This window comes from Triturus cristatus, chromosome 9 (assembly GCF_964204655.1).
Source record: "Triturus cristatus chromosome 9, aTriCri1.1, whole genome shotgun sequence".
In the NCBI taxonomy this organism is placed as follows: Eukaryota; Metazoa; Chordata; class Amphibia; order Caudata; family Salamandridae; genus Triturus; species Triturus cristatus.
The window spans coordinates 259,689,482-259,707,896 of record NC_140592.1 but is presented as its reverse complement, the minus strand read 5'-3'; the positions used below and the strand labels follow the sequence as shown (position 1 = coordinate 259,707,896).

The 18,415-nt window shown below is 39.3% G+C and overlaps 1 protein-coding gene across 1 annotated transcript in view; it reads left to right on the top strand.

Annotated features, from left to right (window-relative positions):
• LOC146797709 (sodium- and chloride-dependent GABA transporter 3) overlaps positions 1–18,415 on the top strand; it is a 929,762-nt gene that overhangs the window by 176,383 nt on the left and 734,964 nt on the right. Inside the window, exons 3-4 of the mRNA XM_085624875.1 lie at positions 6,648–6,782; positions 8,620–8,760. Coding sequence (XP_085481001.1) covers positions 6,648–6,782; positions 8,620–8,760 — 276 coding nt within the window. The remainder of the gene's footprint in view (positions 1–6,647; positions 6,783–8,619; positions 8,761–18,415) is intronic.

Below are 18,415 nucleotides of genomic sequence, written 5' to 3'. Positions count from 1 at the left end.
ACCAGAAATCCCAGTTCTAACAGCTACTTACATGGGTGGCACAATCAGTGTTGCAGGCTCACTAGTAGCATTTTTTTTTAAAAGGCCCTGCACACACAGTGCACTGTAGTAGGGACTTACTAGTAAATCAAATATACCAATCATGGAGCAAGCAATTACCATTTAGACATAGAGCACTTGCACTAAAGAACTGGTCAGCAGTGGTAAAGTGCCCAGAGTCCTAACATCAGCAAAAAGGAAATGCAGCACACAGTCAAAAACTGGAGGTCAGAGGCAAAAATTCAGGGAAAGCCACACCAAAAGATGCCAGGTTCAACACTTTTGAATAACTTCACTATGTTTACCTATTCACCATTTACAAGTGTAAAGTTACTCAAAAGTGTGGACTTACGCATCTCCAACGCCTGAAATCGGACATGGAGACAAATTTACGAGTGTAGGTTACTACTGCCAAAAAGGAGCAGTAGTTAATCCAGCACAACACCTGCCAAACACTGGTACTGGTACCTTGATTTGAAAATAACAAATAATGTTAAATTAAAATAATTTTGTGTTTAAAAAAAAAATTACATTCAATTGAATTTTGAAAGTATAACAAATTAATTTCTTTAAAACATTTTGGTAACCATTTTGGATTTAATTATTAATGTATAATAATTTTCATTAAAATACAATTACATTATGTTTTATTAATTCTATTCATCACCTTTAGTAATCATTGTAGGTAGGATTTTGTTAATTTAAACTTGTTTAGTTTAAACTTCAGAATATAATTTGTATTTAATATATTTACATTAGTTAAATCCTTAATTCAATATTAAGCTTGTATTGCTGAAGCATGCTTTTACATTTTAAAATAAACGTATACAAATAACTAACATTAATATTTGATAAACATGGTTAACTTTCCTATACTTTGCCATTGGGAGAGCTCCACCACTGGGGTGGAGATCTATTTATGGTGAAATAGAGGGAACTTTCTAAAAGTTTATTAAACTTTCCAAAAATGAAGAAAACATGTTTATGTTGAGTACAAATGTATGACTGTTGGAATTCTCAAACTTGCTTTAGGTTATTTGTGTATACCAGAATCTGTCACAGCTTTTTATATACTTCTGGTAAAGGTTTGAGAACTTTGTTTACTCAATAGTTACATGTATATATTTTTGCAGATGAAAAGGTGCAATTTTACATGATAACTTTTACATCTTGATGAAAACATTTTCTCCCACGGAGAACGAACTACCCTCGCACCATCTCTAATGTTAGTGGCTGTTGCCTTTCCTTTGTTGTCTTGGAAAGTTATTTACTCTTACCATTTTCCTCAGTACATTATGGACTATTTCCAGGGAGGAGTTTGTGAACTCATACAAATCTGTAAGGTTGCAAGGTATTCACGTTGTGCCTTTCTGACTTTTAACACCCACTCACCTGCCATAGAAATCTCCAGGTGAGTAAAGATGCACAAACAACATTTATTAGTTCAAAACACTTAATCAGCACTTGTAAAATATACTAATTATGCAATTAAATTAAATGAACATGCACAAGTGACAAAATCAAGGAAAACAACATTCTAGAATGCCTATTGTTGGTGATTTTTAGTGATGTGTAACTGGGAAAAGATGAATGTTTTTTCTCTTGTTTGGGTAGCCCATTCAAAATAGCTTTCTTGTTACCTATTGTTCAGCACACCTTCCTACCCCAGTGTGAGAGTACCACAACTGAAAGTCCTGATGCCATGGTGTGTGGTAACTTACAGTATGGTAATACTGCACTATTTTGTAATTCATCATCATTCAGCCCAACCACCTGACCTGCCCATTATTTCTCTTATATGATTAGCTGCACAATGAGAAACTATCTGAAAAATGTTGGTGTTTCTAGATGTTTACCATCTTTTTCTCGTGACCCATCCTCTATGTGCAAAGGAAGAACTTCCACAACCGTTTTGGAGTTTTTGTATAGACAAATCCTATCTGGAAGAGTCAATTGTACCATTTCTTGTTTCTATGATTTTACCCTCACAAGTTACACTTTTTGTTCATCTAATTTAAAGTTAGGTATGCAATTTTTTAAAGAATCAGTTTCACAGCTTTCAGAGAGAACTAAGCACCGGTATTGGAATAAAAGCAGGTGCTTTAATCCAGAATCGATTGTGTCCCATTTGTAAAACTGTTACAGTGCATTTTTGGGAGGTCAAAAGGTGGCGGTGGGGGTGAAGTGTGCCAAGAAAATAATAAAGGAGGATGGATGCTCCATGTTACTTCTTAGACACATTTGCAGAGCTCTGTGAGTCTCAACATGAATGGCAGGAGTGTTAATAGGGTAGGCCCTGGGTAGTGAAAGAGAGAAAGACTTTATTTGTACATGGACATAATGGGCTTCAGGTACGAGATATTAACAAATAGCGGTTATCAACCATATCTTAAATATCAAACAAATGGGGAGAGGACAATGTACACCACCAGTTTTTAGGTTGAAGTAAATGCAAGCGAGAAAACTGAAAAACATAATAAATTTGAGTAAAATAATAGGAAAACATGTTGGTTGTATTGTTGCCCATTGATAGTGCTAATGTAATCGTGTGCACATTCTGTTTGTGCTGTTAGATTTTTGTTCCTGGTTTTTGCACCAGACATTAATTGAGGTCCATCTTGCCTCAGAGATATTTCCTCTCTGAATAGCAGAGCTGTAAGACCTCTTAGTGTTGTAATGTCACTTTGCTATGTATTAAGCTATATCATGATCAGTCCATGTGCTATATTTAGGTAGACACTCAAAAATTTGGTTTATGTGCAACCATAAATGAGTGCCTGTAGAAAATAAAATTATTTTTAATAAATCATTTTCAACTACAATCTTGTACAATAGCACTGGGAATTGACAAGAGGTTAATCTTGGTATTGCTAGAGTTTCCTCTACCACGACCATATGGCTAGGTAGCCACTACATATATAGGTTTAATATTTACAGTTACATTTATACTTTTTCTTATGTCCTCGATATCCTGACACAGGCACTTGGGGCTTCTTCATCCTTGGTGAAGTTAGAAAGTTCTGAACAAGGCTTCTCTAATGAAATCCAATTGCAGCTCCACAGCGAAAAAGCCTGACCATGCACAAGTCACTGCCTTTATGAAAGACATACTTCTATTAAATGTCGGCTTGGCCTTCCAGTTTTGCTGCAAAGTACCTCAGCCATTTAGGAAACATCTTCCATGTTTGTCTCCAGTAAAGCTGATTTCCTCACTGCAGGAGTGGACCACTGTGCGTCGTGGAGGAATTTCTTGTGTACGCTCAACTACAGGATTAGTGCCAGTCCTTGGTAAATGAAGGCATACAACAAACTGCCAGTACGAATGTATGGCATTATAACGCAAACATTTACAATGCATTCCATTACAACGCATACCATTACAACGCATACTATTACAATGCATAATACTTTTAGGGCAACAGTAGAGTAAGTGTTGGATAGTGTAGGGGTAAACATTACTATCCCCATTCCAGTGAGTGCAACAGTGGGGTGAGTGTTGGATAGTGTAGGGGTAAAAATAACTATTCCCATGTAACCCAAAACCCACACCCACCCTAAAACTTAAAAAATCCCCATTACTTACCTTATAATGCGTTGTAATGGCATGCGTTGTAGTGACATGCGTTGTAATGGCTGCGCTGTATTGGCATGCGATGCAAAGGCAGTTGCGCTGTAACAGCCACGTTGTAAAGGTAGTGCATTGTAATGACTGCGTTGTAATGATGTTTCCCTACCAGTGCTCATGGTGGAGCTATAAATCTCATGGACATTTAAAGAAAGCCTTCAATAGACATAGGGGGTATGTATAAAATAAATGCTGATAACACGCAAATGGGAACATATACTCCACTCAAGCAATGTTAAATCGGAAGACCATGGTCATTGATTGATAGGTATTGGCCTGCTACACAATTGGAAGGGGTACCCTGCTACTGGTTTTTCTCTAATGTTATGACTACCCCCCAGTGCTTGCCGCATGACTTGGTTTTCCTTTGCTGCAAGTGGTTTCTATAGGTTTACCACTCCTAGTGTGAACAATGATACATCTATATTACTTCAGCTATCATCCCCACGCAGAAACAAATGCACACAGCGATGGCATTATGAGAGGTAAAGAGCAGTACAAAAGTGGAAGGGCAGCTAGTAAGAGACCGAAGCAGAGACAAGACCAAAGACCAAACATGGTTAGAGGGCATTAATTTGCAGTAGTGGAATATCTGAGGGGATGCAGGTCAGAAAGGTGGTAAATTGGCAAAGCTGTGTATGGGATATGATACTAAAATAGCAGAAGAACTACAGATTACAAACTGAGGTGCAGCGGCAGAGCTGGGTTTTTATCTTCATGCCATAAGACAACTCCTCACAAATGTTAGAGCAGACCCATTGTGGATTTCTTGGACTGACAACAGAGGAAATAAAGAGATCTAGAAAGGTTTGTAGACTACACCCATGTGGGCGATTAAGTGGAATATTCAGAAGAGAGATGAGTGGGGATTGCTACATGCACTAACCTACTTTGAAATTCGGGATTCAGTTAGAAACAAATTATGAAAGTGCTATAGCAAATGTTGATGATCCAATCATCCTTTGCATGTGGCTTGGTAGAGAAGTTAATATCCTGGAGCAATCCGGTTAGAGATAAAGACACTGATATCAGGAGTAAAGCAAGTCTCCGCAAGGTAAAGTAGGACCAGTTCGTTCATGACCATAGTAGCAAAACACACTTGCCAACATTTTACAGCAGATATGAATTTACACATGAAACATTTTATTGAATAATAATTCTTAACTTATGTCTGTTTATCTGCATATTGTGAAATTGGTTTCGGTGAGCTATTGACCTCATTTCATAAAATGTTGAAGGCGCAAAAGGTGGAAACTTGCTCAGGTGGAAACGATCAGTCAGAGAAGTTGAGGATCTGTTGTGTCCAATAGAAAGTTATAGCAGCAAACAAGTAAAGATTGATGTTGTTCAGCAAGGATTCCAACGCCTTGAAGATATAAACTGCCTTAATTTACTACATGCCCAATGCTGTTCACCTGGTAAATGCTATAAAACGTAGATAAAGGGAAGGGAGGCAAACACTTGATGCAAGCTAATGTCTTAAGTATACAGGAGCATGCACTGGAGAAGAAGCTGTGACCGGTACTCCAGAGACGTTCTGACCTAAGGGAATGATGTACGCTAATGGGACTTGCTATAAGGGTGCTGGATTGCTTAGTAAATTGGCACTAGTCTACAGTGACTTTCTTAGGTAGTGCATTGGTTGCCAGAGCCTAAGTGATATCGTCGCTGGAAGTAGGGATGCTGTAGGTGCTGCAGCATTCCCAAAATTCCCACACTGGAGTTCTAAAGGAGAAGAAGCATTAAATATGACCTTCACGTTTGTTCAAAGGTAGAGGTCAAATGGCAGTATAGTATTCTGACAAAATGATGCTTATTCATTTAACTTTTACTTCTCTTTCTCCTACTGCAAAGTGTGGGAATTTTGCAAAGTGAACTATGTGACAACTTGGCTGCTGTGAAAGGAAAGGCTGTAGGTTGTCGTTTTTTTCTACCACACAACAAAATGCAAATACCTATAAATGAACTGTACAAATATATCACAATAAATAAACAGGAAAGCACAAATAAATTTAAAAAAAAAATCTGTAGTGTGATGGAAAAAGATTTTAATACAATCAAAACAATTAAAGACACTATTCGCTGTAACCCAATTTTCCTACATTATGGTTTGAACGCAATTTTTTTTTATCAGTGAAAGTGTATGTCTTTGTAAATTAAGTGGTCAAGTCAATAGAAAGTGTGCTGCCATCACACAATGCTTTTGTAATATATTTGAAGTAGTGTGCTCCTAAAAGCAACACCAGCTACCTACTACACCATTACCACTCTTCTGCTAAATAGGTGTGGCTAATTTGTTGCTTAGACATCACCACATCATTTTTCTGATCACACATACATGATTTTCAGGTGTTGAGAAATAATGGTTCTGCTTGATATGTCACAAGAACCTCCTAATAATTTCCTGTAAAGCCCGACTTCTTAAAGTCTCTTAAAAGGAGGGAGAGACCCGCCAAAGGACCCTCTAGAGATTGCCAGTCTCTCCCGCTTGCTTGCTAAATGATGTATATGGCTAGTATTAACTGCACAACTATTTAATGGTTCATCACCAGCATTTCGTGTCTTTTATTGAACATCACCCAAGTTTTAAACATTACAAATACATTTGTATTCATGGTTATTATGGGGTCATTGGATGATATGAAAATGTTATCAAGCATCGAAAACAACTCCACATATGTACCTTTTTAGACTTTGTTCATCCTGATGCTACTGTATTAGAACACGGTTTAAATGTAATAGAGTTGATGTTGATCAAATATGTTTATATACTGTGCTATTATGCATACACCTCCTTGTTCTACATCCTTTGTTCTTTTAAACATGCATTTTTTGTTGATTGTAAAATAAAATCTTATTGATTTATTATTTTTAACGTTGCCTAAAATGGAAATGTTACGACTTTTGATCACGGATCTTTGGTTTGTTGGGAATATTACACTGCATTACTGGTATAATAAACATCACAATTGTTTCTTTTCAGGTGCCTTCCTTATTCCATATGTCATCTTCTTCATTTTCTGTGGTATTCCAGTATTTTTTCTGGAGACTGCACTTGGACAATTCACTAGTGAAGGAGGCATTACATGCTGGAGAAAAGTCTGCCCATTATTTGAAGGTAACATTATATTTTTACAAAGCAGAAGTTACTTCTCCACTTAAGTTATCTAAAGTCAGATTTGTATTTAAATGAAGTTTTTTACAAGTAAGAAATAATTTTGGAATATTTGTTTAGTATTTTCCCAAGAGGAGACAGGATATAAAGATTTTAAACACATCTAGGCCTGTTTTAGGAACATTCTAGAAAAGCATGCACTGCGAAATAGCTTTTGGGTTTTCTTTCATTGTGGCAGCACACTACCTCCAATATGTAGTGGGTCATATATTTAAATATTAGCATTATGCTCTTTGGGCCTACGAGGCCCTCTCATGAAGAGTCATATGAATATATGAAAATAGGCATTTTTTCTTGCTATGGGTAAATTCAGGGTATTTAAACAGCAGCTCAGCCATAGCAGAGTAGTGCTCGTGGCAGGCACATTCCTTTTTCATGTATGTGGATGTGTAAATACACAAGAATCACATCCACCCAAGCTTAACCCTTTAAGAATCATCACATCCATCCAAGCTTAACTCTTTAATATTCATCACATCCACCCAAGCTTAACTCTTTTAGAATCATCACGTCCACCCAAGCTTAACTCTTCAAGAATCATCACAACCACCCAAGCTTAAGAATCGTCAACCCATGCGCATTACTCACTAGAGAAGAAGGCTCTTAGGTAATTAATAAAAAAAAACACAAAACACACTTGGCTGATAATTGAAAATAAGAGCAGCTGAGGTGTATTATAGCTTCAAGATTTGCATTTTAATTTCCCAACAAGGAAAGGGGCAAAACAACTGAATTGACGTTTAATAATTTCATGTTGAAAAATAATTCAAAAACCAAACAACCTGATGCAAAATTCAAAACTCTACATACAGAACTACAGTCAAAATCTATATCTCCACGAATTGAATAGATTCTTAGCAATCAGAGATTTATGCACTGTTTTATCAAATAGCCACTCATCAGCTATAGATATTCTAGTGTGATATTGAGATGGTCTCTGTGAGGTGCAGCAAGAAACAATTGCCTAATCAGCTGCTTTGGAAGGAGCAGCATTATACAGCAATGTTTCTTCCAGTTACCAGCAGGCCCTGATCTGATTGATGTGGGCAGCATAAAGGATATCCACTGAGCTGCACCGTCAGTGGTAGCAGGCAGAGCATTCAAAAGAGATGCTCAAGCTGACACCATATCACCCAAGGGTGTGATCACAGAAGCAGGTGTCAGGCATAACAGGAGAAAAACATCAGTCACTTCTTCCTCATTAAAAACCACAAATGACATGAGGAAGAGAAGAAGGCATTTCTGTAACAGAAGAAAATTCATGATAGAGAAACAAAGATAAAAAAGCTCTTCACTCCACTAGCAGAAATCCATGCACAGCTTACTCATGGAATTTGAGCTTAGGTTTGGTGGGGGAGGCGTAAAAATGGCAACCTGCGGTTTCCATCAATTTCCTTGTGCTCTCTTAGTGAATAAACCGACATTTAGAAATAAATGCTCATCAGATGTCTCACTTTAACTTAAATGTATTTAGATGGTGCCCAAGGTTGCCTTTTTCCACCATTACTCTAACAACCTTGTGGACTTGTTTTGGAAACAGGCAAATCAAATATTTAAATGGTAAATGTTTTGGATAATGTAGGAGTCTGCTTTCATTTTGTAAATGTCCCATTGAAAGTGACAGGTGTGTGTGTGTGTGTGTGTGTAATAATAGAAACAGTAGAGAATAATGGTGACAACAGAAAAGTATTGATGTTTTGAAAATACAGTCTCTTTGCTGTTTCTCAAAATAATCCCAGACATCAGGTTTATGATGCAAATTCACCTTTCTCTTTTTCAGGTATTGGATATGCTACCCAGGTCATAGAGGCACATTTGAATGTTTATTATATCATTATTCTGGCATGGGCAATTTTCTACCTGTTCAACTGTTTTTCTGCAGAGCTTCCTTGGGCCACATGTGGACACGAATGGAACACAGGTATGATGTCTTTTGTGTTTTTAATGCATTTTACTACATTTAGTTTTAATGTGTATTACCTAGTTTTTTTGTGTTTATCTCATATGTATTAATTGCTGTAACAAAAAAGCATCATGCAAATAGGAAAGATCGCTTGAGGTGTAAGGTAAAGCAGAAAATCCCAAGCAACACCATGAAAGGTAACCCTGGGCGGAGTTCGCTGAGTTGCACTACGCGGAACTCCGCGAAGTGCAAAAAAAAAAAAACTCTGTTGCACTACGCGAAACTCCACAAGCGGCGGAGTACGATAGAAAAATGCCGCTCACGGTGATTTTACAGTGCTGAATGCTTGTCCCCACTGTGCAATCATTGCGAACGGCACCATGCACAGAGCAAGTGGTCGCTGCTTTCCTTTTCTGCCACTTGAGTAGATTTTTCCTCGAGCGGCAGCTTTCTCAACGCAATCGGGCATTTTCTCAAAGCGAGCTGTCGCGAGCATAAGCGACCACTCGCAATGAGAAGCCTGACCCCCCACGTTGAGAAATCTCGCTGGGATGTTGATTTTCCATGCTCGCGCTCGCCAACTTGATGTTGACGATCGAAAACGAGGAAAAATCTCACTGGGAGGTTGATTTTCCACGCTCGCGGTCGCCAACTTGACGTTGATAAACCTGAGCAAGGAGAAAACTCCGCTCCGCAACGCGAAGCTGAATTTTTCTGAACTCTGCGATCTCTGCGAAATGCTACTGCAGAAAACTCCACAAACTCCGCGTGTGGAGCAGAGTTCACCGCCCAGGGTTAATGAAAGGTACTTGGGTATCCCACAATAAGTTTTCTTTGCATGTTAATATAATATACATTGTCAATAGCCGGAAAATGCAATGAAAATATCAGCCAGCTGCAGTCAGTACATATGGTATATCACAAACATAATTTAACGGCAATTCTGTTATTGCTAGCGGTGGCACATGTAGATGTCATTATGGTGGTCTGTCATCTGAATGGTATATAAAGGTTCTCAAAGGTAATTCCCAAACATCTGATCCACTTCTTGTGTTACTGAGAAGTCTTTGCACTCCCTGAATGTCACATTTGGCTTGTAACCATTGCATCATACCAGATAACCACAGCGGTATGAGGGACTCTTTGGCTGCTTCTTTCTCATCCCTATCCACCTCTTGGCTAATGCAACCCGAAGTGCAATGAGCATTGTGGTTTCTTTACCCTTCTTTTTCTTAGGAACAATGCTGAGCAGGCATATTCTGTGGCCCTGAGTCGAGTTTCTCAGACTACAATTGCTGTTTATTAAACATAATAAGATCCAAAAATGTTGGGTTTGGAATTTATCGGGTGTGATAAATAGCACTTATTTCGCATTTTTGAAGAATAATAAGCTGATTTTGGTGTTTACAGAGGCAAAATCTCCCTGTCACAGTAAATTCTGAGGGGCATTTTTACAAGCCCCTTGTGCCACCAGTGCATCACTTTTAACATGGTAAAAAGTGGCGTACTGGCGGCGCAAGAGAATTATAAATATTGTTTTTCCTTGTTAAATTGCAGTAGTTTAGACCTGCCAAGATGTATGGAAGGGTGAAGTATTTAACATACCCAGTAATTACTGGGATAGGTAAATGCAACTCGGAATTCTGACCTCTCCACAAACAGGGGTTTTGAGCAGGTGTCAGAAAAGACCAACACAATTAAAATCAGGGCTTTTATGTCATAGCAATACTCTATCTCATTAAATGAGATGCCTATCTCTTTTTCCACACCTAGGGCAAACATCACCACAATCAGTATTTAATGTATGCATTCGTTGCAGGGTCTTTATCTTTAAACACAATGTACACATTTATAATAGATCACTTTTATGCTAGCATTCTAAGTATGCTCTTACCAGTTCAAATGCAGCTTTACAATCATTCCAAAAAAATTACATTCATCAGAAAATATCCATAATTTCTCAACACCCTTTCAATTGTTTCCTTTATGTGTATTTTTCAGTTAGAAGTATGTTACATATTTAGTAGGACTTGTTTAACTTGGTGAAATGTAAGCGCAAATTTGAACATTTGTCGGTGCTGCATAATTATTGAACATGATAATTATTGTTTGTTTGTGTTTCTGTATTTATTTCCACTTACACAATGCCAGATACTCTTTGAAACCAAGAGTTATGCATTCTTAGAGTAGATCCTCGGGGGCTAATAAAACTAATCACAACATGCTGACTTCAAGAATGCCTCCATAGATTATAGCAACAAACTACATGGCTGATTAGCTGAAAATTCTGGAAGAATATATCTTTTCCATTGTGACTTTATAGCCACTGGAAAAGAGAAGTAGCTGTTGACTGGGGACCCCAGGCCACACTTCACATTTTTAAGGTTTAGCATAAAGACTGTTTAGCTGTCTGTCAGACTTTAATAATGTAGGAAAACCTACACCGGTAGAGTGGGGCAGTGAGTCATTCCCATTCATTCATTGCTTTTTTGCTTGTGTCATGCACATTTTTGGATCAGACCACAAAACATAAATTTGGAAATTGGAATGCCTAGCATCATGCATGATAGTATTTTTCTCATTTACATGTCTAAGTCCAAATTGTGAAGGTCAGATGCCGGCGGATGAAGGAGGCCACCTCAGTAGACATTTCTGTAACCATTAATGACAGTGGGGAAAAAGCCATCATTTATGGTGGTTACTGCAGTTGCTGGTGGGATATAAGATTCTGGAGTCAACAGCATCATAGTCTCTGTAGAGTTGCCTCTCACTGGAGCCTCTGCTATCACTACAACTCCCACCATCTGGTAGAGACATGTCCACACAATAAATTCTATGAGTGCTCTATTAGTGAAAACAAAGTCTATCTGTACTTGCAGGGCAGAGATGTAGAGGCAAACATCCCAATTCACCCAGAACATATCAAGTATAGTGAGCAGTACCTGTCCTATTTACACACCTGTTTGTTGAGCTGGGGACTTCAAAGCTTTGTATCCTGACAACTTCTCGATTGAATGAGTGAATCTCTGCCTCTTCATGGCATTATAAGCTGAAAATGAGACTGGATACGCCTTTGATTCAGCCAACAACATGAAGCAATATCAATCTTGTAGGCTTGAAATATCTGTTTTCTTCATTCAAACCGAGTTTTCTTTACATATGAAATCCTACCCATTAGCATTTTAATAAAAATGTCTACTGTACTTATAGACCTAATAATATTCACAACTGCTGTGTCTTGAAAAAATGACATTTGCTTTACTTTTGTCAATAAATTAGCACATTTTCTGTTGCCATTTACAATTCAAATTTAAATTGTCCCATCAGTGTAATTCAAAATGAAAGCATTAAAAAAAAAATACATTAGCCATTTTACCATTTCAAGATGGTTGCCCAATTTCTGCTCTGCAACCTTTGTCAGATGAAATAACACTTCTTATTCAGTGTGCATCACTCCAAAATAATCGCTACTCAATGACTTTTAGGATGTCCTATGGGCATTAGAGATTTATGAGCTTCAATTCTAAATCATAGACAAGAACTGTTCCGGATTCCAGTACTAAATGCTCAGACATTACTCTGACAATGTTGCCTCCTGAGTAAGTTACAGGTGTAAAGTGGTGTAATGTCCTCCCCAGCCCAGGAGCATATAACAGACCACGCCACACACGGAGCTCTGATTTGTATGTCTTTATTTTTCCACATGCAACCGTTAAATGTACGCACTGGGTCAAAAACTTTATTAACCACACCCAACAGATTATGTAATCTGTGTAAGGAGTCTGCCAAGGACCACTAGAGGCCTCATACACACAAACACAGGACACAACATCTACCCTTTGTTAAATAAAAACTATAACTCCTCGATGAGTCATGAAAGTGCTCATAGCAGTCTTTCAGATTTAGCTGCAAGAGGGACAGGAGGGGCACTTTTATCTGGCATCGATGGAGTAGAGTCAGATGCTTGACTTGGGCACTAAGGATGTCTTGCCTCACTCACAAGATCTGGAGCTGATGAACATCGAGGGCAAATGCTTAAAGTGTTTCTGGTTATGGATTTTCCAGGACATTGGCAGTTACTATATGTCCTTTGCTCGCCACAACTCTTAGCAGTTCAGCACCAAACAGAGTATCAATCTTGCATGCCCACTTTTGCTTGACAAGAACCTGGTTTCCCTTCTTAAAGACTATGTCTCGAGCGCATCAGTGCTTATTGGCATACGCCTTCATTTTGCATTTGTGAAAGGTGTCAGCGACACAAATCTCATCAGGGTTTATTTACTGACTGGTGGTCCATTGTATTATCTTCCTTTCAAGAGATCTTCTGAGTAGCAAGGTGGCAGGACTTTTTCCTGTCATAGAGTGAAGAGTGGAAGGGTAGGTATAGAGGGCTGGGCGTAAAGCTGACTTGAGGTCGATTACTTTAAGTGCAGGGTGCTGAACCACTCTTTTCAAAGTACTCATAAAGCATTCAACAACGCCAGTTGCCAGCAGCCAGAGAGGTGGGCTTTCTGATGTTTGATGTTCAAAAGATTAAGAAATTCTTTTAACTCTGTGCTATTGAAAGGTGGACAGTTATCAGATTTGAGAATGGAAAGAACACCCCATGCTGCGGAAATATCATCCAGCTTCTCTATGACTTTGTCATGTGTGGTTGATGATTAGTCTTCCACTAGAGGAAAACATGAGTACTCATCGACAACTACAATGAGATGATGTCCATTATTGAGGGGTCTGAAGAAGTCCACCACAATCCTCTTCCAGGCCTGCTTAAGGAGATCAGACATATTCAGCAGATGCTGAGTCATTTTGGGAGACAGACAGTTGCACAGATGACAAGCTTTCAGTTCTCTTTCAACTCGTTCATCAAGGCGCAGGAACCACTCTCGATCCCTGAGTGCTCTTTTAGCGGCAGCAATGCCACGATGTCCTTCGTTTGGTAGTACCATAACATGTTGCCTCAGGATTTCAGGGATGATTATTCTTGCCCTTCTTAGTATGACACCATCATGTGTAACAAAGTCATTCTTGAACATTCTTGAATTTCTTGTACTGAACATCATGTGTAAGAGTTTGAGTATGTTTCATCCATGATTGCTTTGCAATTATTTCTTTTAGGTTGAGCATGCCTTTGTCAATATTAGTAGCAGTAAGAATCTGTTCAATAGAAAAAGCTGCAGGCCCACATTATTTTACTATAAAATTGATGTAGGCCCCAGCTGCTTTGGACGTTGTAGTATGACACTGTAGCAGCACTCGTAAATAGTAGCCTGATGATCCGTGACAATGGTAAAATGCTTTCCCTAAAGAAAGACATGGAAGTGTTCACACACCCATACTACAGCTAAGTTTTCTTTCTCAGGTTGAGAATAAGCATGTTCAGTCTGAGATAGTTTCCAGATAGCAGAGGCCACGATGTGTCTGTCTATTGTATTGGGCAAGGATCGTGCCCAACCCCACCGGACTTACATCTACCACAATCTCTGTATGCAATTTTGGATCAAAGTAATCCATTTCAGTTGCATTATGAACTGCATGTTTTGTTTTCCTGTAACTTCAGTCACATTCAGATGTCCATTCAAATGGAACATCTCCCTTTGTTAGTTCTCTCAAAGGGGCACTCACAGTGGCAAAATCACAAATGTACCTGGAGCAGTAGCTGGCAATGCCTAAGAGGGATCACAGCATGGTCACATCTTCTGGAGGGCAAGTAGACCACAATGCTTGTACCTTTTCAGGGTTAGGAATAATTCCCTTTTCAGAGAAAACATGCCTCAATTAATTTGCATCTATTTTTTTGAAACTCACACTTCTCTGCATTTACTGTGAGACCTACATCAGCAAGCAGATGGCATACTTGTGTGAGCGCTTTATCATGATCCTTTCGTGTAGGCCCAAACACCAATATATCATCACTGTAGCCAAAATCATGTATGACAGGCTTAATTTTTTCAACAAATAACATCCTGAAGATCTCTGCAGCCGATGAAACACCAAAACTGAGTTTTTTTATATTTGAACAATCCAACATGAGTTCATAAAGTTACAATAGTACCTGCAGTTTTCTTCCTGTTCAAGTTAATGGTAGCCTTTGTTCAAATCAAGGCAGGAGAAAACTTTGGCCCGATTCAGCTGCATTATCATGTCCGCACTGTGTGGCCCTGGATGTCTTTCTATTTTGATTACTTTGTTGGCCTGTGGCATATAAACACAAATGCGCACTGAACTGCCACTGTCCTTTTTTAGCACCACCACAATGGGTGAAACCCACGGGGCTGGACCTGTAGATCCCTTGATGATTTCATTCTTTAGCAGTGATTCTAGTTCTTTCCTAATAGCATCCTGAAAGGGAAAAGCAATGTAACTTTATTGCTGTACAACAGGGCGAATTTCTTAGTTAATGTGAAGCTGCACCTTCATTGTCTTAAGTTTCCGAAGTCCATAAAACAATGTCGGGAATCGACTCACTATTTCAGAATGGGCATTCAAGTTGTAGTTAATAGAGATCAGCCCCATGTTAACAGTAGTACTGAAACTTAATAAGCATGCAGTGGATGACGTACCTTGAAGGACATGAATTGGTGCTTGCTCTTTCATTTTCTTGTGCGGCATGTTCGCTACAAAGGATCCTTGACTCTGCAAGTATGTGCACCTTTGTTCTTGACAGTGTGAGACGTAGTTTCAGAGATAACTCTTTGTACTTTTCTGCCGGCATATTGTTTATCGATGCACCACTGTCTATAATAAAAGTTGTAGGGCAAGCTTTCACCTTGAGCGTGAATTTATGACAATGTTTAAATGAACTTTGTTGCTTTGTGTGTCGATACTTCTTAGATTTGTGTTCATGCTTGCAAGCGATCAATCCTACATGCACACGGTTATGTTAATGAACCTTTGGTAGAATAATTTGATTTATACTGATTGACTTCGTTATGTTTCCACTTGCCTTAGTCGATGTTGCTGTTTGGCCTTGTGGGAGTAGCTAGAGTGGTTCTGCAACTTTATGACGTCCATCTTCTCGTCTCCCCGTGACACTTTCTCTTTCGCTTTGCAAACCATTATGAAATGGTTTTCTTTCCAGCAGCCTTTGCATAGCTGTCTGATGGCAAGACATTTACCTTCATGTGGAAAGGAGAATCTACAGCAGAAACACAATTTCTTTTTCTTCAGAGACATCACTCTGTGGGCATTTGCCTTGTGTTTCTGCTTACTTTTCATACTCAATGCTGGATAATTCTGTGTTGTCCCATCTTTCATATTAGCAGCCTGTTGATCAGCAGATTCCTCCACTCTTGCTGCCATGAGCGCTTTCTCCAGTGCTTCTTGCAGAATGCGTCGTCAGAATGATCGGGAGGGGCAACCATTGATAGTTCGAATACGCATGGCTTGTTCATCGTTGAATTCACAGAACTTGCAGTGCTTGATGAGCGTGTCAAGTCCGTCAACAAACTCATGCATCATCTCACCAGGTTGCTGTCTCGCTTGGTTGAAAATGTACCTTTCATAGTCGTTATTCAGCATTGGATTGAACTTGGCTTCGAACATCTTCTTGATTTGATAGTATGATACTTCATCAGCTTGTGATACCTTCTTTATCACTTCTGTCACTCCATCACCTGCAAGGTTCTTTAACGATTTGATGAACTTTGGTGCCATCTGCTTCTTTATCAGCATCTATGAAGTCATCAAACGTTTTGATCTAGGCAGTCCATCTAGCTCCAATATTCTGCTTATTGGTGGTATCAAATGGAGCTGGTGGTTTCAGGAACATGGTTTTGAGCATTTGGCACTTTTCCCATCCTCCATGTGTTTTAGCATGTGCTGTTCAGACAGCTTGGCCCTGTGGCACCTCTGCAAGCATCAGCCTGCTCACTAGTACTCATGTAGTCACTTCCAAGCTGAGGTCAGCTGGTGTCATGTTCCTTGATCATGGTGAGTAATGGTTTCCCTTCTTGCATGTGCTCTTCATCGCTCTCGACTTTATGCATTACAACTGGCTGTCGCTGCCTACAGCGTTTCCCTGTGCTTGGTCATTTTTGCCTTTACCGCTTTTCTGCACCTAGCTGTCGCTGCCTTTAGCACTTCTTCGTACCTAGTTGTTACTGTCTTTAGCATTTCTGCTTTGTATCTGTGTTCGCTATGTTTTATGCTGTGGTGAAAGTATCTCTTCTTTCGGCCTTATGAGTAACTGTGCTCCTCGGTAGGGCCTTCACCTTCTTCCTGGCCCTCTGAAAAGCTGGAGTTGCGCTTTGACCCCATTATTGCCAACTGCATACTTCTTGTGGCGCACATGGCACACACAAGCAGTTTGCTTGACCACAACAAATTCTCAGGGAGAGCAGTCTGTATTCTTGGGGTCACGTATCCCATCTTCGTCACCGGTTGTAGCATCCTCCCCAGCCCAGGATCATATAACAGACCCCACTACACCCAGAGCTCTGGTTTGCACGTCTTTATTCTTCAGCTTGGAACTGTTTACTGTATGCACTGCGTCACAAACTTTATTACCCACACCCAGCCACACCAAAGAGATTAAGTAAAATGTGTAAGGAGTTCACCGAGGATCACTAGAGTCCTTGTACACAGAAGCACAGGACACAACAAGATGTATTTAACAAAAAAGCAAGATTCCTTTATTACATGTTGTGGTTTTTCTGTTCCTCTTTATTAATAGCTATTTTGTTTCTTAACCAATTCATTAACAGTAAGTATAAGGTAAAGTGCCCGTGCTTTCAAGACGTTTTGAACTCAAGTCAACATTCCATAAAACTTGATAGGAATGAATACTTTGTACAGTATTGAGGTTTTACTTTGTAGGAACTCATTAATAGAAAATGTCATAACAGCTTCAGCAACTCTCCAAGAACACTCCCAGCCCAGCAGCCTTTGACATTACCTCTTACTGCTGTGACGCCACATCAGCATGTCGAGTGCTGCAGCTTGCACTAGGCAATCTGGTTGAGATGAAAAAGGGCCACCATTTGTTGTGAATGCAGAGAATAAATTCTTTAAACTGGCCCATCTGCTGTGACTAGGAGAGACATGATTGTCAGTCAAGTTGCTGCATCTGTGTGCTGCATCTGTTTGAAGAAGCTAAGACCTCATAGTCACAGTTAATTGTGTGAGCGGCAACAGTCTGTATTAACTACAGTTAACTATGTGTGGTGTGACAGTGACTGTCAGCTATGTGTGATGAGGCTGTCTGTAATGATATGATGTTGTTTGTGACTTTCACATCATATAGTCAAAATTGGCTGTCAATAAAGTGGTGTGTTGCAATGATGACAATGTGGTGTAGGAGTCTGCAGTGACTGCATGTTTGATGTGATAGTGACTGTTGATTGTATGTGAAGTGACAGTGTATGAACTAAGTAGTGTTGCATATGCGATATCTTTTTGCATACTTCACGAAGGTGGGGGGAGGTCTCCTGAAAATGGATGTATGGATATTATATGGTCTTGAACTGGCACATGGTCATCTCTGTATGTGTAATATTTTGTCTGGTTCTGAGAGGGAATGATCACAGTGTAGATGAAGATGCAAGTTCTAAGTTATAAAATGAACTCCACATTTGCAATGAGAAAAGATTCTCAAGAACAGTTTTTGCATTGACTATCCTTTGGTGCTCAAATATCTGTCTGAACAAGGATATATATCTAATTCTGCCTTTTG